The sequence below is a fragment of the Aptenodytes patagonicus genome, chromosome 4 (assembly GCF_965638725.1).
Source record: "Aptenodytes patagonicus chromosome 4, bAptPat1.pri.cur, whole genome shotgun sequence".
NCBI classification, from domain to species: Eukaryota; Metazoa; Chordata; class Aves; order Sphenisciformes; family Spheniscidae; genus Aptenodytes; species Aptenodytes patagonicus.
The window spans coordinates 56972704-56993050 of NC_134952.1; the positions used below are offsets into that span (position 1 = coordinate 56972704).

General features: G+C 47.5%; 1 protein-coding gene across 1 annotated transcript in view; it reads right to left on the reverse strand.

The window, feature by feature from the left end:
* Nucleotides 1-16398: 16398 nt before the first annotated feature.
* The window catches only part of EMCN (endomucin), a 55999-nt gene continuing 52050 nt past the window's right edge, over nt 16399-20347 (reverse strand). Inside the window, exons 11-12 of the mRNA XM_076336806.1 lie at nt 19433-19495; nt 16399-18144 (exon numbers count right to left, since the gene is read on the reverse strand). Of these exons, the coding sequence (XP_076192921.1) occupies nt 19437-19495 (59 nt within the window). The 3' untranslated portion in view covers nt 16399-18144; nt 19433-19436. The remainder of the gene's footprint in view (nt 18145-19432; nt 19496-20347) is intronic.

Sequence of the window (20347 nt, forward strand, 5' to 3'; positions counted from 1 at the left end):
CAATTCCAAATATATATGTAATATATGAATAATTAAGTACCTCATACCAATCTCCAGGCACTGAATACGAGAAACAAAGGATGCGAATACAACAACCAAAACAAGCCTTTGCTTCAATTCCCAGACACAGGACTGAGAAAAATGGGAGAGTCATTTCCACCCATCCTTAAACACTCAATACTTTGCCAATTAACTAAAAGCAACGGTAGTAATAACAGAGAAATTTGTGAGAAATGATCCTTCTCATGTAAAGCATGAGCTGAAAATATCCTTACGCTGCCCGCAGTGCTGAATGAATTTCCACCATCCTCCCCACACCTGAGAGTGCCCACAGGACCAGGGGCTGAGGAGCATCCTCACATCTGGCAGGGCTAAGACGGGGTTGCCACCGCTCTCAGGAGCCCCAGCCGATCCCTCCGAATGCAAGTCCGGTGGCAGACTGGAGAGAAGGTAAACCGAATTTTAGTTTCACTTTAATTTCACTTTTTTCGCTGTGTCACCTCTTGATCCACACCCTATTTCATAGCAGAGCAGGGCCTCGGGAGGAAGGAAGGGTGCCGTGCCTGGGAGCAGAGCAAACCTCCTCCCATCTCTGTTGTGAAACATGGGCAGAGGAATAGCAGAACAGCTGAAAACTTCAAGACTTTAGAGACTCGAAATAAGGATCTAAATTGTTAGTTTTTCACCAGTTAGGAAAAAAAAATCCTTTGATTTCATTTTAGTTGCTATTTACTAGGGTTAAAGTTAAAACAGTCTCATAAGAGTTTTCAGCAACAGACTAATAAATATTCAGGAGGAGGGATAAGGAAGGGTTTCATTTTGGGTTTTTTTGGCTTTTGGTGTTTGGTGTTTTTTTTTTTTTTAAGCTACCAAACTAAAATCTGCATGTTTAGAAAGCACAAGCCCTTCCGCAAGCCAAATCCTTACCTCGAGACCAGCACTGCCAGCTCCCATGAAGCTCTTCCCCTTCTAAAAAGCCTGTAAGCTTAAGGGCAATCGCAGGAGTGTAGCAGTATAAACTGGTGTGTTTGACATTTAGGCTGCAAAACAGAGGAAACTTTAATTAGTGGAGCAAAGACCTTAAGCAACCCGTTGGGGAGTGCACTGTCACCGTGGTCATTACCATCACCATCATCATCATCACCATCACCATCTACCTTTCCCACTGAAAAAGCAAATTGTCTCCAGAGGGAACGAGGAGCCAGCAACAGCTCCTAGACCCAGGGTGCTGACGTGGGCTGGCAGCAAGCATCCCCATCAGTCACAGGGAGGTACGTGGCACTTTGCCAGCGAGTGCCGACAGCATCTACCCGTCCATATTTTTGGAAGAAAGCATCGTGCTGAAAGCACGGGTCTTTTCTCTAATTGCCTGCAGGGCTAAGCGAGACCTACACACTTCCCAAGCTCTGGTTTCACTGCTTGCGAACATCTCCATCTGCCAGCTGGCTGTGGCACTTCACAGCTCAGGGGCTGTCGCTGCTGAAATATCCTTTCCCGCATGGGAGCCCTGCACGGGGGCTTCACGTCTTGCATTTCTCCTTGAGAAATTCTTCTATTTCATCAGTGGGGTTTTCAGTTTCTGGGGATGGAAACCCCGGGGAAAAATAAACCGGCATGGCCTTCAGGCGCAGTTACCTACCCACCGCCACTGGATGCAGCGTGCCCAGGGTTGACCTAAAGGGCATTTGCAATCAGAATGCCAAATTTCTCTCTGCTTGGGGAGAAACAAAAATGAAAGATGGTTGCATTGTTACACTGACATTTCTGGTCTATTTGGATTAAAATATAAAAGTTTACTGCAAGTTGTCCTATACAAAAAGCACTGCTTTCTTCTGTAAAGCAACTTTTTAATAGGTATTTTTAGGATAGGAATTATTTAGTCCTCCATTGCAGTTTATGGATTTCATAGGTTGTATATTTGGTAAGTTATACATCTACTTCTTCCAACAGTTCTCACGGAAGTGCAATCCAAACTGCTGCTTCGATTTTGTTTGCTTGTTTTACACCTGCTCCATCAGCAGCCTGTCACGCAAATGCCTTTGCCTTTGCCAAACCTGTTAAACCAAACATAAAGCCAATGTGAACAGAAGTCACCTGGACAAGCGGGGGCTGGCAGCCAAGGGGGGATGCGTCCCCATTCCCACCCTGATTACCCCCCTTCAGGGGCATCACCTCGGGGCAGCCCACGTGTCCCAGAGCCCGGGAGAAGCTGCTGCCTCTTCAGAGCTGTTTTACCCGGCAAACTCCTGCTGTGGCCCTGGCATGATGCTCCCAAAAGCACCTACGGGTTTATGTGCCTCTTGGCCCAGCTGCGGGACAAGCTGGGGTGGTAGTCCCTGTACCTTGCCGCTCCAGCAGCATCTAAATGCTCTACAGGAGGGCGAGAAACCTCTCACACCAGTTGCTCGAGCAGGCAACACAGCTGGGGGAAAAAAAAAAAGAAATTGCAAATATTTCCTTCTCAGTAACCATCCTGCTTTCAGAAGATAGCAAAAAAAAATTTTCCTTTTCAAGCAAAAGCCTAGCAAACACTCCAGCTAAAAAAAAATAAATAAAAATCGTACCTATGAGACAGCTGTGGTGTGAAATGCAGGTTGAGAGCTACTCCCCAGAGCATCTCCCAGGTGAAATGACATAAGGAAAAAAAAAACCCCCACCAACAAACAGTGGGGTGGAAACAAGACACCAAACTGCCTTAGGGAAGGAGAGCAAAACCTGAATGCATTATGGTTTAGGTTGGCATGTTATTGTGAATACAAATAGCTGTTACCTAGTTCATTTTGCATCTGTGTTATGAGGTAACTATCATAAAATGGATGGATGTAGCGTTTTAGTCAAGCCCAGTTGTCTTTGGGAAGATTATCTGCACGGCAGGAGGTTTATAAATGGCTGTTAGGGAACAGAAATGGTTTCTTTGCATACAAAAAAGCTCAGCGTGCCTGGTTGCAATTCTCAGTTAAGGGAGTTCAGCTCATAATCACGTCTGCTCCCTCCGTCTGTGCCCCAGGGCTGAACTTCATTAACGCTTTGGGCTGTTTCCCTTCTCCCACGTCAAGACATCAAATCCCTCTGGAAGAAAAGAGACCTCTTCACGAGTCTTTTCACCATCGTGTTCGTATCCAGAACTAACTCAAAGAAAATTCAAAGCACTCCCTCCCCTCCACCACATCTGCTGAATAAATGACCTGAAGAGGTAACATCTCCATCCTGCTTCAGTAGTATTTTTCAGGCTGGTATGAGCTTTTTTTTGAGGAAGGCGGAGGTGCAGAGCGAGGGCTCTGTTTGCAGAGCTGGAGGCCCTTGTGGTCCAAGCACCGACGTGCAGCTCAGGAACCAGCTGAAGTCCTCAGTAAAGACAGGGGATGGATATCTCTTCTGATGGGAATGATACTTTTTTCTTTCCTTCTTTTTTTTCCTTTCCTTATAAGCAGGCCTAGAGAGATCTCTTAAGAGAGCACATTCAGGCTACTGTTGTTATTTTTGATTGCAGACTCAAAGCAATGGACCTGCTTGCAAATAAATAGCCCACTGAGCAACACACTAACATCCAAGTTTTGTTGTACATGTTAGAAGAAACTTTTCATTCCTTCACACCTGTGCTGGTGTCTGCCTCAACTTGAGGCTTTGATGCAAGTGAATGTGGATAAGGAAAAAAAGGACACAGAAATTTCATTTTGCATACAAAAATACGGCCAGCAGCTTCCTCCCCAGGAGCATGGCTGGCAGCGGGGTAGCCGTGCTGGCATAGCAGCTCCCAGGCTCATCGCCTGGCTTTGCAGCGCACCACTGGCACAACACCCCGGCACAGCAAAAGCCTTTCCCGTTTCGGAGCCAGCTCAGGTACGTCAGCGTGACGCCGGGCTGCTCAGCACAGAAACCAGGCCTGAGAAGTCATCCGCTGTCGGTTGAGCGTTCATCAGCGCACTGGGCTGGGCTGCTCACTGGTCCTCACCGCTTTGTGCTGCCTGATGGAAACCACGCTTGGTCTTTGCACCCTGGCATCACACCAGTGTTGGGGTGGCAAACCAGGGAGGGTTGTGCTGCTTTGCTGCTTTTGCAAAGGCTGATGAAACTCCTTGTTGATGTTTCTCACAATGAGAGAGTGTGTGCTGGACATTCCCATCGTACATATTGCAGAGCCTGTTCTAGTGCCCTGCCGGAGCAGCTCACGGGCTGGGAAAACCCGAATCCACCTGCTGCAACGCCTGCTCCTATGGCCAAACCAAACAGCACTGTTTTTACAGGCCCGCACAACCCGGCAGCATATTGATACAGTGATGGCTGTCAACCTCCTGGTGGTCTCTGCCTGCAAAGATGAAATACCACCTGGCAGCATGGGCTGCGCGTACCAAAAGGCAAAGATTATTATTCTATTTTTAAGATCTCACAAAGTAATAAAACAAGAAGGAGGTGAGATCGTTGAAGCAGTTCAGCTGCCATCCATGCCCTGAAGGCATTTCGGGGAGGCCATACAGCAGGTAGCAGGAAGCAATGCTGGTTAAAGTCGGAGCACCAGCTGTTGTTCCCTGCAGTGCGGTGAAACAAAGGCAAGAAATTGTTAGTTTGCTGAGTGTCTGGAAATCTGCTTGGGGAGTTTGGTACAGAAAAGAGACTCCAACATAACCAGAGGTGATGTTCTTACAAAGAACATCATTACCTTCCTATCCAGGTATGAAAATGCATTATTAAAAGGCATTGGATTGCCAAACCAGCTTTTGCTTCCTAACGTGCCACTGGGCTCCCACTTGAGCCCAGTCCTCCCCGCCTGGGTGTGGGTATGTCCGGGACACTGAGCTGCTTTGGTGCACCGCTCCCTCTGCAAGAGAAGTTCATTTTCCACAGCACAAAGCTAAGCCGCCTCTGGTTTCTTAATGATCTGAGCTCCCCTGCTGCGCTGGCTTCAGGGCCAGTATCCGGGCTTGGGCTTTGCCACCATCCCTGGAACTCGCGCCTTGCCGCCAGCATGCTGTGGGAAGCATTGCTGGCAGCCAGTTTGGTCCACGATAAAACCAGTTCAGTGCTGTGTCTTCCCTCCCCACCGTCTGCTGGAAAACGGAGGGTGGCTGGTTTTGTGACTTGCTCATATAAAAGCAGAGGTTGCTGAACCCAAATTCTGTGCGGAGTGATTCGGAGGCTGGGCAGAGGATCTGCTAACACAGCAGGACCAAGACAGCGGTAAGATAACTTCCTTTTGAGGAGAAAAGGAGGCAGAAAGGGGCAGGTAGGCACAGTATCCATTTAACCCAGACGATCACCACCCATCCTAGTTTGTCTGACACGACTCAACATGAAAGAACAGTAGGTTATAATAAACAACAGGAGCATATCCCAGTCTTTGGTGGCTTTGCTTAAGGTTCTCCTGTTTCTAACACCCCCCCGCCCATTTGCAGAAGCAAAGGCAATGCCCCACCATCAGCTGCATCAGAACCTGTGCAGCACCAAAAATACCAGCAGCTCGACTCACGTACGTATAGCAAATAAATAAATACCAGGGTCTCCGCATGGCAGACTCCTGCCCTGTGGGACCCATATTCTCCCCATGGCGCCTCTTTGGCTCCGGGCTGGTTTTAGCAGGGAAGGCGATTCCAGATTTTCGAGCTAAGCCAGCCCAGGATGGTCTCGTGTCCCAGTAACCTGGGATATACAAATAAAAATTTGTATGAAGTGACTGAGGTTAATTTTCTTAGTTTTGTGTCTGGTATTTTGTGTTGCTTCAGAGTATTGCTTAACACAACATACATAATTAAGAAAATTAACCTGAGCAAGAGCCCAGACCTGATGTGTTGTAGGCTCACCTGTCAGGGGTTTTGGGCCATCGTTACCAGATGCCAATGGGGACATGTTTTCTCCATGCAAGTGCACAGAGGCTTCAGAGACCGCTTCATATTAGGTCTCTTGAAGGAGAGGGAGGATTTGCACCAGAAGGTTTCACTGTTTCTCTGGCACTTTGTTATGGCGTGCTGGAAATTGCAAGTCAGCTTAACTAAAAATAGACTGATTTTAATTAATATGGGAGATGAATGCAAATGGCACAGGAGCTTCGTGGTGTTGGTGTCATCTCATACTGGCTGTTGCCCCAGCAAATGGGGCAGTGATGCTCAGAGGTGGTGAAGAGGCAGTTTGGGAGGGTGATGCAACAAGTTTGTCTGCCAAAATTTCTGGTAAGGCAGCTGCCGGCAAATAGCATCGGTGAGCTGCAAACACCACGCGGGGGTGAACAATTTGAGGGGAAAAAATAAAAATAAAAGGGGAGCAGTTAACGTTATCCCAATATTATCCTCTAAAAAGATGACCAGCAGTTGTAACTTCCCTTGATTTCTGTTTCACTTGCAGGACTTCAGGCCTGAAATGTGTTTTCCTGGGCATTAAACCTGCAGAGCAAAGCAGGAGCAGGGCCTACGTGAGCCTTTGTGAGCTGCCGTCCCCATCCCCACCACAGATGCATGCCATGCCTTGGCAACGTGATGTGCTTTCACTCTCATTTTTCCTCTCGGTAACATGGGGATAATGTTACTCATTTTCAATTAGAAAACACAGACTCTAAGTATTAGTGTGCTCCATTTGAAAGGGATCTCTGAGAGCCTAGAAATTATTTTATCCATAATAGTTAGGGTTTCTTCTTCCCTGAACACCACCTTGAATACCTGGAACGCTCGCTCCAGTAATTATGTCTATTAACTTGTCTTTATTTTGGTCCATCAGGTATGTTGTTTATACTCTACACTAATTCCTGCTGCTTCCAACACACACGGGCAAAATAACTAATTTTATATGTCAGACCCAGCTATGGAAAATAAAAAACATATGTGCCTAATGACTGAGGCTCAGCTAAAGTTAGTGCATTGCCTTTGCATTGCAGCTGAATCCTAATGATCGTGTTCCTAAAACTGGCACAGTAAACCAGCTGGTTAGGTGCCCTCATTTAATGAAGGGGAAAAAAAAAAAAAAGGTCTGGAATATTTTTAATCAAATATTTCTGCATCTAGAAGTCACCTTCATTCTGCAATCCACGGCAAGCCTCTGAAAGCTGCAGTTTTTCAGACAAGTTTTTTGCAAGTGCAGGAAAACAAAGATCCTTCTCTCCTCTTTCCAAATCACACCTCTGCCTTGCAATGGTATCTGTCCTTCTGTCCCTCAGAGAGGGCTGTGATATTATCAGATCACCTGGTGTAGTTCAAGAAAATATACAGGGTCACGCACTTCAATTTCGTTCTACCAGAGGATGCATGGGTACATAAATACACACCTGCTTGCCCCAAGGATGCAGCAACCCCACTGACCACTAGACTGTGGTCTACCTGGACTTCAGTAAGGCCTTTGACACCGTCTCCCACAGCATTCTCCTAGAGAAGCTGGCGGCTCACGGCTTAGACAGGTGTACTCTGCGCTGGGTCAAAAACTGGCTGGACGGCCGGGCCCAGAGAGTGGTGCGGAATGGAGTTAAATCCAGTTGGCGGCCGGTCACGAGCGGTGTTCCCCAGGGCTCAGTTTTGGGGCCGGTCTTGTTTAATATCTTTATCAATGATCTGGATGAGGGGATTGAGTGCACCCTCAGTAAGTTTGCAGACAACACCAAGTTGGGCGGGAGTGTTGATCTGCTCGAGGGTAGGAAGGCTCTGCAGAGGGACCTGGACAGGCTGGATCAATGGGCCCAGACCAATTGTATGAGGTTCAACAAGGCCAAGTGCCGGGTCCTGCACTTTGGCCACAACAACCCCATGCAGCGCTACAGGCTTGGGGAAGAGTGGCTGGAAAGCTGCCTGTCGGAAAAGGACCTGGGGGTGCTGGTTGACAGCCGGCTGAACATGAGCCGGCAGTGTGCCCAGGCGGCCAAGAAGGCCAATGGCATCCCGGCCTGTATCAGAAATAGTGTGGCCAGCAGGAGTAGGGAAGTGATCGTGCCCCTGTACTCGGCCCTGGTGAGGCCGCACCTCGAATACTGTGTTCAGTTTTGGGCCCCTCACTACAAGAAGGACGTCGAGGTGCTGGAGCGTGTTCCAGAGAAGGGCAACGAGGCTGGTGAGGGGTCTGGAGAACAAGTCTGATGAGGAGCGGCTGAGGGAACTGGGACTGTTTAGCCTGGAGAAAAGGAGGCTGAGGGGAGACCTCATCGCTCTCTACAACTACCTGAAAGGAGGTTGTAGTGAGGTGGGTGTCGGTCTCTTCTCCCAAGTAACTAGCGATAGGACGAGAGGGAATGGCCTCAAGTTGCGCCAGGGGAGGTTTAGATTGGACATGAGGAAAAATTTCTTTACTGAAAGAGTGGTGAAACATTGGAACAGGCTGCCCAGGGAAGTGGTGGAGTCCCCATCCCTGGAGGTATTGAAAAGACGAGTAGATGAGGCACTTAGGGACATGGTTTAGTGGACATGGTGGTGTTGGGTCGACGGTTGGACTCGATGATCTTAGAGGTCTTTTCCAACCTCAATGATTCTATGACTTTTTCAATGTCAGGATTTCTCCTCCTTATACTTTGGGTTTAATTTATGACCTGTGTGGGGACGGAAAACTGAGCATGTGGACAAAGCGTCACCGTACCTGACACGGTCCTGCTGTGTCGAGATGGCCAGTGGTGAGCAAAGCCGCCTGGAGAAGGGCAGGGCTGTGTTTTCCAGCCTACAAATAGCACAGGGATGACTTCAGTACAAGTTCCTGCATCCTCCAAACAGGACAGGCTGCACACCCCGCCGTGGGCACAATCCCCAAACAGCTCACGCTGTCGGTGATCTGTAGGCACAGAAAAATTGTTTCTTTGAAACTTTGAAAGCCCAGACCAGAGAGACAGCACATTTGCACTATTCATTCATCAAAAGCCATCCCTTGCCTTTGTTCCCAAGACACTGCTTGAAGCAGTAGACCGAACCTCTCCCCGCCTGCCCGGCTCCCGCTTCTGCTGCTCCTTCCACGTCGTTCCACATGGGGAAGAGAAATCCACCACCTATGCTGTGTCGTGCTCCTGCACATGCTACTGCTTCAGGCCAGCAAAGTTGCAAAGAACTGCTAAAATGCTTTTTAAAAGAAGTTTAAAAAATAACGATGAGCTTTGAGAAACCATTTGACGGGGGCAAGCATCACTCCAGATCACGTCTTTTACAAGTTTTGAGGTTGGGCACAGCAAGCAGAGAGTCAGGCTCCAAACTTTAACAGTGTGGAGAGGGCCAGGTAGTGCCTGTCACAAATAGCTCTTCTCGGTACGCAAATGCTTTCATGGCTGTGCAAGGGCAGCGGGTGCAGCCCAGAGAGGTGCAGGTGCCTTCCACCCTGTAACGCCATGATTTTTTGGAAATGGGCAAAAGCAAATCACCTGAGAGAGCAACCAAAAACAGCACCTCACCGTGCGCCACGGACTGAGATGTACTCAAATACTGCCCAGACCCACAGTGAACTCCTCCTCCCAGTGCTCAGCCTTCCTGCTCCTAAGCTAGCAGCCAAGCCTGAGCGACTGAGGGGGGCCCAAGTGCATCCAGGTTTTTGGAGGATGGAAGAATCGTAGAATCATTAAGGTTGGAAAAGACCTCTAAGATCATCGAGTCCAACCGTCGACCCAACACCACCATGCCCACTAAACCATGTCCCTAAGCGCCTCATCTACACGTCTTTTAAATACCTCCAGGGATGGGGACTCCACCACTTCCCTGGGCAGCCTGTTCCAATGTTTCACCACTCTTTCAGTAAAGAAATTTTTCCTCACGTCCAATCTAAACCTCCCCTGGTGCAACTTGAGGCCATTTCCTCTCGTCCTATCGCTAGTTACTTGAGAGAAGAGACCAACACCCACCTCGCTACAACCTCCTTTCAGGTAGTTGTAGAGAGCGATGAGGTCTCCCCTCAGCCTCCTTTTCTCCAGGCTAAACAACCCCAGTTCCCTCAGCCGCTCCTCATCAGACTTGTTCTCCAGACCCCTCACCAGCCTCGTTGCCCTTCTCTGGACACGCTCCAGCACCTCAACGTCCTTCTTGTAGTGAGGGGCCCAAAACTGAACACAGTATTCGAGGTGCGGCCTCACCAGGGCCGAGTACAGGGGCACAATCACTTCCCTCCTCCTGCTGGCCACACTGTTTCTGATACAGGCCAGGATGCCATTGGCCTTCTTGGCCGCCTGGGCACACTGCCGGCTCATGTTCAGCTGGCTGTCGACCAACACCCCCAGGTCCTTTTCCGTCAGGCAGACTCCCCAGAGCCTCCATCCTTTGCAAACAGCAGCACTTACTGCCATGGAGGAGGGTGGAAAACAGCCCCAGCAATAAGAAACCTACCTGGGAGGGAGGGAGGGTGATGCACGGGCCAAATTTCCCTGGTGATCACACAGTGGCAGCACCTGAAGGAAATGATCAGGGTGATGGGGGACACATGTGCCTCAGGGCCAGCTCCCTTGTGTGGTGAGCACCCCGGTGTCTCTCCTAGCCCCTCGGCCAAACACGGTATGGCACAAGAGCATGAAAGCTTGCCACGGCTCGTAAAGCACCCAGCTTAATCAGCATGAAAGCGTGGCCTGGTTCACATCCAGGACCCATTTTATCTCCATCTCCCGGAGGTCCAGGCCAGGCCCCTCATGCAGAGCAGAGAGGGGCCCATGTTGAGCAGAGATTAAATCACTGTAGTGCAGTAGGATTGAGTCATCACTGTCCATGTCTGCAATGAATGCCCATGGATTTTGGGATGTGAGGGAGGGACCTGGGGAGGGTGTGGGAATCAAGCCCGGCAAGTCCGGGGCAGACAAGCTGCCCTGGGCAGCCATGCGGGGTTTGTACCCAGGAGGTGCTTTCCCTCCCAATCCTGCCTCTTTGCCCCCCTGCTGTGAGCAGGGGCTCTGGCCAAGCAGGGGGGAGCATTTAGAGTTTTCTGTAGCTCACCTTTGGGATTTGACCTGCAAGTCCAAGCAGCCCTGATGCTCAGCACTCTGTGCAGAGTAGCTGCAGGTACCCGCATATCGACTCCTCTCTGCCCTTTGCATCAGGTGTGTGCCTCACTGAGGTAAGCCGTTATATCCCAGGTGAAAAGTCTCCCTCCCATTACTTTTTTGATAGTAGCAGCTCTTTGCTGAGCTCCCTGGTACTAAGTCTTCTTTGGAAAGGTATGCATGGGGTTCATGAAAATAGGACTGAAAGTATCTGAGTGTGATCAAACTGGTTGGTGTGGGGCACGTGGGGCCACATCCTGACCCACAGCAAACAGCACTTATTGTAATCTGAGGGCTGAAGGCCAGAGACAGTTTTGTCTCTCCCGTGGGTTTTTCTTGGGGTGGATGTGAGCAGCAGAGTTCAGCTCTGGCTCTGAACTACCCCCAGCTACGCGGGTTTCATTTGGCATGCTCTTCCTCACCCTTCCTCCCTCACTTCACCAGCTAAATTCAGACGAGGCACTCGTATGCATAAAAGCTGTCAAAAGAATAACTTACAAGTACAGGAGCTAGAAAAGGCTTGAAGTGTAAAGCTGGCAGCCCCCAAAGAGCTGTGGGGACTATCCAATCCATACGGTACTCCTGGGTACACAGCAAAAAGGCTTTTGACTAGTTCATAACCGTGGCACATGTGAAAGGCTCAATGATTGCTTCTTAGAAAAACCAAATTATCTCCTGGAGTCGGAGACTGACAGCCACACAGTCTCCGCAGCGTTACGCACAGCTGAATTTTTGCCATCTTATTCTCTGCTGTTCTGTACTGCCTGTAATTGCATTGCATTTTAATTGTTTAGCATCGTCAGAACTTCAGCCTCGGGGGCAGCGGAGGTGGTGAGAGTTCAACACATCAAATTACTACCCGAAGACCAAGCAGACAAAAAGCAGAGTCGGGGGGGAGGGAGACAAATGAGCCACATTCATTAGAAGAACAGCAACCCTGACTGGGGAAGTGTCCTACTGATGTAATAAGAAAGCTGAAAGTTATTAATAATAAAGAGCAGAATAACACAGTTGCTTTTCTATCAGAAAGCACCACATCTGGAAAAAATTAATGCACCATGGAAAGCAGAGATGAAAACCAGCAAAATGGCCCTTGCCCACATAGCCCTGTCTTCCCTCCCGGTTTTATTTAGTGGCATTTTTTGTGGGGGTGAGTCCTGTAGTTGCACTGTTTAGTGCTCTTCCCTTGAATGCTGCGATGTGGCCCCAAAAGCTGGCATCTCTGCTACAGAAACCCCGCTGGGCGAGGCAGCGAGGCATGCTTTCCCACAGGCAGGCTTGCATTTCGCCCTTTGCCAGCCAGAGGTCCTGAGCGCTGCTCTTTTTGCTTCCCCAAAAGATGCTGCAGGTTCAAATCCCTAGAGCAGGTTTTGAAGGAAAAGGCCGTTCGTAGGCTGTCCCATGGCACAGGGAACAACGGCAGTGGCGGGGCAGAGGCAGAAACCAAGGGATTGGGACAGGGGCGACATGGCCCCCCGGTGCTTGCACAAGTTGGGCAGAAAGTGCATCTTTTTTTTCTACTCTGGAAGGTCTGCCCGTGGGGACCAAAAGGGGTGGATGAAAAGGCTGGATCATGTGCTGTTGATGAAAGAAATGAATTTTGCCATCTGTGAGTATCCTGATGCACATCAGAGCCCATGTCGGGGCTGCCGTGCTGAGGCACCACAGTAGCTTTGACCTCAAATAACTGAGTAAACTCTATGCAGCACCTGGAGCTGCTTAACACCCTTAAGTTACAGGAGATCCTTCCAGGGAACAGGTATAGCACAACATGGCAGCCGCAACGTGACAGCCACAGGACAAAGGGTTACCTGTAGCCGCCTGAAGAACAGCCCCGGAGCTGCTGACTATGGCGTGGGGTCCCCATGCCCCAGCAGGACCTGCTTGGTGTGCCTTGCAGGCCACCAGCAGGCTGCTCATGGGTCTTTCTCCTGGCTGCCTGCAAAGCCACGGGCGGATAAGATCACAGAATCATAGAATGGTTTGGGTTGGAAGGGACCTTTAAAGGTCATCTAGTCCAACCCTCAAGATGAAGGCAAACAGACGGGCACGTCAACAGGCATAGCCGGCACTTCCAGCAACAAAGATGCTGGTGGTAGCAGAAAGATTTCTGGCCCTGGCCCCGGTGCAGCCGGGTGGGGAAGTGTCTCTGCCGTGGCTCTTCACTCAGGGGAGTGTGCAGGGTGGACATGAGGGAGCTGAGAAGATCCTTCAGCTGTCTGTGCTGAATATTTTGAGGGTATTGGCATTTCACGTCAGCTGCATTCACCGGGGTTAATTAAAGCCTCTGTTTTATAGATTGTCCTCGGCCATAAACTGAAAAGCTGCCTCAATTGGGAATCAATAGAGTAATCTTTAAGCTCATTTATTTTATTAGATATAGAGTCCTAATTTGAAGAAATTGAGGAGCCATAATTAATGGTGCCAGAGGGCTCCTGAGATGTATATTTAAAGCTTCCTGAGAAGAGCACTTTGCCTGTAGGGCGCAGCGTGCTGCAAGTGCCCGGCGCGCCGGAGCGCAGCAGCCAGGCTGGGAGGATGCTCCGGTGGGCGAGCCCCGGGGAGCGCTCCGGCACCACAGAAATCCAACAGCAATTCAATAGCCAGCGCGCTGCGCTGCTCCCTCACCCCAAAATTGAAGGGCAGGCTGCGAACAGCAGTGTTGCCACCACGGGGCAGAAAAGCCAGATCCTGGGGTCAGCAGAGGGCTGCTGGCAACCGAGGCGTCCCAGAGATGCTGCAAACACCCTCCCTGTCCCGAGCCAGTGAGACGTATGTGCTTTATGCTCTTCTCAAAATCTACTGCGCACCGGCGTGCGATTAAATGGTTCACCCCTCTTCAGTGGCGTGGAGTCGCTCCAAAACCACAAAAGCCTTTGGGGGTTTTGGAGGGTGAAATATCCGGACGGTGCCGCTGCTTGCCCTCGCAGCGGCCTCGCCGGCGGGTGGTATGGCTTTCCCACACCGGACAGAGGGCCCCCAAGGAATATTTTTTTATTTAAGCACCTTTCTGAGCAGTGCCATAAGCAGCCTGTAAACAGTCTTGCCCACAGACCCTGGGATGTATGGGCCAGAATGATTCCTGTGATACAATAAGCAGAAAAATGAACAAAAGACTGACCTGTTCATGACCAGTTCACATGAGGCCCTCGGCCAAACATGCAAAAATAGATATTTAAGGACTTAGAAGGCTAATAAGCTGCTCGTGGAATTTTTAAAAGCACCTAATGCCTACCTCTCTGGCCCCTACGTTTTAGAAAGAATTATTTTCTTTTTTCTATGCTGTTTTCTCATTTCTGGACCTTTTTCCTGTAAATAATGATCAAAGTCTTTTTCTTTCTGGTATTTTTTCTCTATTTATGTAAGTCAAATAAGTTGCTTGATACAGCGTCTTAGAGTAGAAAGGCAATAGTCAATATGCTGTACCACACCTTTTTGTTTGTTTGTTTGTTTTTTTCTTTAGTGCCTACCTGTCTTGTTTGGGACTGGGTCCAAAATCCCAGCGTGCTGCATGAATTTGATCACTCCCAAAATATTGCACGTCTTTTAACTGAACAGAGTTAGGACTCTGGGAAGGGCTCAGGGAAACTTTTCTATCCTTGAAGACAGTGACTTGCCGTCCCAGTTGAGCCTGAGATGAACAGTGCTGAAAACGCCTTTCTCCTGGCAAATCTGAGCCCCGCAGGCTTTACTGACAGTGGCTAACAATATCCCAAACAAAGTCTTTGCCAGCCAGTTATGTTCTTTAGTCTTGGATTGTAACATGTAGATCAGAATCATATGGTTGACCTAAAAACGTGTTTAACTAGTAACTCATGAGCGGAACTAATTTGAAAGTCGATCCAGTTCAATCACATTCGCATGGGCATGCTCATTCCACACTGAAGTGGACATCATTCACTTCTGTAGCAAATGATGACACAGAAGCTGAAGAACACTCAATTTAGGTGGGACTGTCCACAGAACATTTAGTCAAACTTTAGTGGAAAGTATTTTACAAATGTAGATCCACTTTCCTAGGTATCCTCAACAAACCTTGCATGTGGAGGACCAACTTTTGCTTTTGGTTTTTTTTGGCCACGCTAGTGACTAGAAAAACTTGAGTGGATCTTTCAGACACGTATTACACTAGAGCTGTTGAGCCGGACAACTGGAATTGATTTTTCATTTCTTTTTCATCTACCTGAGCCATTGCGTGTAACTTCTCTCCTTTAATAACTGGGTTCTCTTTGCAGTCAGTTCATCACCTCCCATTAAAGCCAATTCCAGCATCTCCAGTGTTGCAGAAGAAAGAGCCCCGAATATTCTTCCAAATCCTTTCTGTGCTTTACAGATATCCTTCAAGCAAATCTGTCTTCTCTCCTTCATATAAACATCAGTTCCCTTCTGATCCTTCACAAGGATGGAAGAAGTTCATACATTTCCCTTTACCACAAGCTCTGTCGCCCTAGGGGTTAAGAGGATCACAGGTTCTTCATTTCTACTCTCCACTAAACCCACCTCTTTTTTCTTCACACACTCACACAAGCCAGTCATTTTGAGGTACGTTTCCCAGCCTTCTGATGAGAGCTTGGTTGTCTGCCATGCCCCTTATCATGAAAAGCCCAAACATCTCCTCCTGTTTTGGTGTTTTTCACTTCTCCAGTACCAAGATTTGCAGTGAGCCCGTGTCCTGGTTTCAGCTGGGATAGAGTTAATTTTCTTCCTAGTAGCTGGCATAGTGCTGGGTTTTGGATTTAGCATGAGAATAATGTGATAACACACTGATGTTTCAGCTGTTGCTAAGCAGTGTTCGTACTAAGTCAAGGACTTTTCAGCTTCCCATACTCTGCCAGCGAGGAGGTGCACAAGAAGCTGGGAGGGGGCACAGCCAGGACAGCTGACCCAAACTGGCCAAAGGGATATTCCATACCATATGATGTCATGCTCAGTATATAAACTGGGGGGAGTTGGCTGGGGGGCAGTGATGGCTGTTCGGGAACTGGCTGGGTATTGGTCAGTGGGTGGTGAGCAATTGATCGTGCATCACTTGCTTTGTCTATTCTTCTTCTATTATTATTATTATTATTACTATTATTACTATTTTACTTTATTCTATTTCAATTATTAAACTGTTCTTATCTCAACCCACGAGTTTTCTCACTTTTACTCTTCCCATTCTCTCCCCCATCCCACCGGGGTGGGGGAAGTGAGTGAGTGGCTGCGTGGTGCTCAGTTGCCGGCTGAGGTTAAACCACCACAGCCCTGCTCTCCCCATCAACTCTGGTAATGAGGAGGAGTTTTCTGTAGTCCACTTGCCACCCCCAGGATGCCTTCTGCAAGGTCTCATGCTCCTCCTGCCACCACCGTGCCCAGAATATCTAATCTCTGTTCTCTAGGCTCACCGTAAAGAGTTCAGCTCACTCTGTGCTACAGGAATGCAAAGTAATGAACAATAGTTGTATTAGGTATGGGTAATGAATTGCATTTCTGCAAAGAGAAAAATAAGAGCCGCTTAATAAAGAGAATAACTTTTAATAGGCAGTTAAATTTTTTTTTCTTGACACACCATGGTAGTTTCTGAACAAATTTCGCGCAAACATATATATATATTTCACAATCTTTCTCTGCTTTTTTTCTACTGTCCTTTCAGTATGATGCAACATGCTACAAAATACCTTTGGTTTTTTTTAAATCAACATGAAAATCCACAATGATTGCTTTTTTCATAGGAAACTTCAGCAATCAGGAATCTGAATAGTTGCAGATGCCAACTAGTGTATTTTAGATGGCCTGACCTTTCCAAAGTAGGCATCCAAGACTCCTCTGCTCCTGAGCAACCCAAGTGATCCCAGAATACCTGAATGAACCACAAAAGTTCAGCTGCTGCGTGGAGGGCACTTGTTGGTTCCCCACCTTTTACAGAGCTTCATTAAAGGTTTCTTATGGTGCTGCTAAGACAGGATTATTAGACCCATCTAAGTGGAAATAAGAGCAACAGTCAAGCACAGGGAAATGAAGACTTTCCAGCTTCATGTATAAACATGAACTAACAAATCTGCTCAACCTCTTACCATGCTGCTAGGTAAGTTTTATTATTTCAGAGAGAGAAATCGGAGAGAGAAGTTCCTCAAAAGCATTGTATCAATAGGTATCAAAACTTAGATCATCGTCCTGGCTCTTGGTGCTGCACTTTCACCACCAGTTGTCTTCTTTCCATTCGCCAATAAAACAATGGAGGTTCTTGGCGCGCTACCAGAGTCAGTGGATTGAGACTGAGCAGATGCTCACAGTAATATAATTTTCAAACATTTATAATTCTAGAAAAGTAGGATACATGCAGGTAGAAGCACTACTTGATATTTTTGAATTGCCAGCTCTGTACAAATTAAGAGAGTCTGTGATTAGCACTTGAAAAACTCTTTAAACTTCCAGAGTTATTCAATAACCCACAGGAATCCCATGCATTACTCAGAACAGAGGGAAGAAGGTTCATCTGTAAAATTGCTTATCTTGCTGATACCCACTGTGCGCCCCAGGCTATATAGGAGACATCTTTATAGCACATGTAATGCAATTAGCCAAGGAACAGGTGAAAATAAACTATGCTGCCTGCTACATTATAAGGATCATATTCAGTAATTTACAGAACTTCAAAGAGCCTCAGTGCAAGGTATATTCCCCCCTTCACAGAAAAAAGCACACACTTCAGCATTTCACCCAGGCATCCCATCCCGTAAACATTTATGACAAGTGAAGTGTGTGCTACAGTGAGGAGTCTCATGGGAATCACTGAATTAATTTTCATAGTGGCAATTTGCCCAGTACTGTTTCAAGGGTCAGGCCCTGTTTGTATTTTGCTACATACAATTAAAAGAACCCTATCTACCCTAAGTTCAACAAAGTATGCTAACATATTCCTTCCTCTATGTGCAGAAAACGTTTTTAGTAACTACTATGCAAACATCACCTGATTTTTACATTCTCTTCAACCTTCTTGAAAGTTTTCCTGCTTTTACTATATGTGAAAATAATAAATACATATGATATACCAGTTATTAAGCCATCAAAAAATTACATGTCGTTCCAGAAGGGACAGGAGACACTTGAGATTTAGAAGTCAAGAGCTGGTCGTTAACGCAAGAGCTGGTCGTTAACGCAAGTGTCCTGCCTGGTAAAAAGCTTCAGCTACTCCACATTTCCTGTGGAACTGCAACTTTGGTGGGATGTTCCTGCATATTGTGATAAAACAGGCTGCTTCACATCTGAAATGACAACAGTATCTCAAGATTATTATTTCAGATAAGGTTGTTCAGGAACACAAAAGTAAGCTGAAATGGATGACATAGAGTAAATCCAACATGGGATAGACAACAAGGAGTAAATCCATTGTCCAGGACATTGTCCTGCATCCGCACAAACAGAACCGCCTCTGGGTTTTCAGTAATGTAGGCAAAATAGCATTCTGCTGCTCTAATTCAAGGGACAGAGAAGGTTATTTTGCCCTTACTGTTGGCATCAGGAAAGCTCAGTTTCATCCTGGGGGAAATGAGAATAGGACAAAACCATCAAAGATGTTTTGCAAAAGGGTCTCTCCACATTTCTGGTCAACTGGATCTCTCTCAGTGGAGGGTGATGGGACCCGTTCTAGAGGGGCTTCATCCTACAATGATGGTGGAAGGCCGGGCTTCGTCTGGGCCCAACATAGCTGCCTCTGTCCTGTCCATCCCACATATGCTGTGACACCTAGTTCCTCAGCCCATCCTTCTCCTCTACCTGGCTGCACTACCCTGGTCACACAGGGCCCTTCCCAGAGCCTACCCCTTTCCCGCAGCCGCTTCCTTCTCCCACCCTCAGCAAAGGACCCCATTTCCCCACAAATGAGAGAAGCAACTCCATGGGAAGTGGAGATTGTGGTGCCTGAGAAAGCTTCGTACATGAAGGAAAATGCAGCGCCCACATCACAAACAGTGGGTTTCAGCGGTGCTCCGACAGTCTCTGCCCTGACACATGTAAGAATACTGTCCAACACCTGCCAGTTTTGCGTGTTAGCCACCAAGGATTTTAAGCCGTAATAAACCACCCCAATGAAAGTGCTTGCTTTTGCATGATGTGGAATGGACACAGATTTTTCACGAAACCAAAGGAGCTGAACATTTCTAGGTACCGAGTTCCTTTTTTTATAGGTAACTGCCTTTAAAAATCTCTTACTTCTCACACAAACAAAAAGAAAATTCACCTAGGGAATTACAACCAGGAAGTGCCGAACAGTTAAAGCCAAATGCTCTGCCTATAAAGGTCTACCTCTGCGAGGTGGCAGCTTCTTCAGTCCCTCGGTTTGCCTGGGACTCTGTTCGTGATGGTGTGCTGAAGCTGGGCTTTGTTTAAGCCATTGCTCCTTGAGGCTGCCGCCAACTGAAGTCATTGCTCTTTTTGTTTTGCATTTTTAACCCTTTCGTTTAGTTGCATAGCACAGTACTGAGACTAACAAGTATTACCAAGACTAACAAACACTAATGTTACAGGACATAAGACAAAAAGCAATAAACTTACGTATTTATTGCTGAGGTGTGAAGAGTTGCCGGCTTTTATTCTTCCCCTGAGATGAGTGCTCTCCTAAGAAACAGAAAATATATTTACATCAGTTAAACATGCAAAGACAAAAGGACAAACGAGTCTAGCAGGAACACATCACCGACCACCGTACAACCTAGCCAGTCTCCTTGTCAGACTTACTTAACCAGCAAAAACTGTCCACACAATAGATTTTTACTACTCTCTCTGTGTTTCATAGCTTACTTCCCCTATGATTTGCTCTCAAATGGTGGGTTACTACCACAAAGTATTTCTAAGGCAGTTCTCAAGGGGTTAGAAAAGGCATGAATGTAATTAATTTTTAACTATGATTAGAACATTAAACTATAAAAAGACACAGCTATAAAATTAATTATTGCCGATACCACTGACAGCAGCTCAGTTCCTCCAAAGCAGGAAAATGAACATTTAACAACTTCAGTCAGGGATTACAGACAGTTCTCACTCCTCCTTCCCTGGAGAAGTGGAGCCGCTGCCAGCAATTATAGGCAGACAAATAAGCCTCCAGATGAGGACGTGTTTACAGTCGTCCCAGGAACGGCAGTGGGATTTCTTTGCGCCAGAGATTCGTACATGGAGATGAACAGGGAATGGCATCCCCAGACTGGACAGAGCCCCGTGGAAACAGGCACAAGGGTGGGAAAACCCAAATGCCTCCAGGAAACTGCCTTCTGCCTCCCTGCTCACCTGCAGGAGACAATTTAATGCCTGACACATACACGAGAGGCAAGAAAGTGATGTGCTACATTCTAGCAGAAGCGAATACGTATTAAAAAGCTTGCATATGATCTATAGCCGGGGGTTGAAAACTGTAATACAAATTAGGATTATAACAAATTCACTGATTAGGCATTTAAATAATTAGCAGTCAAA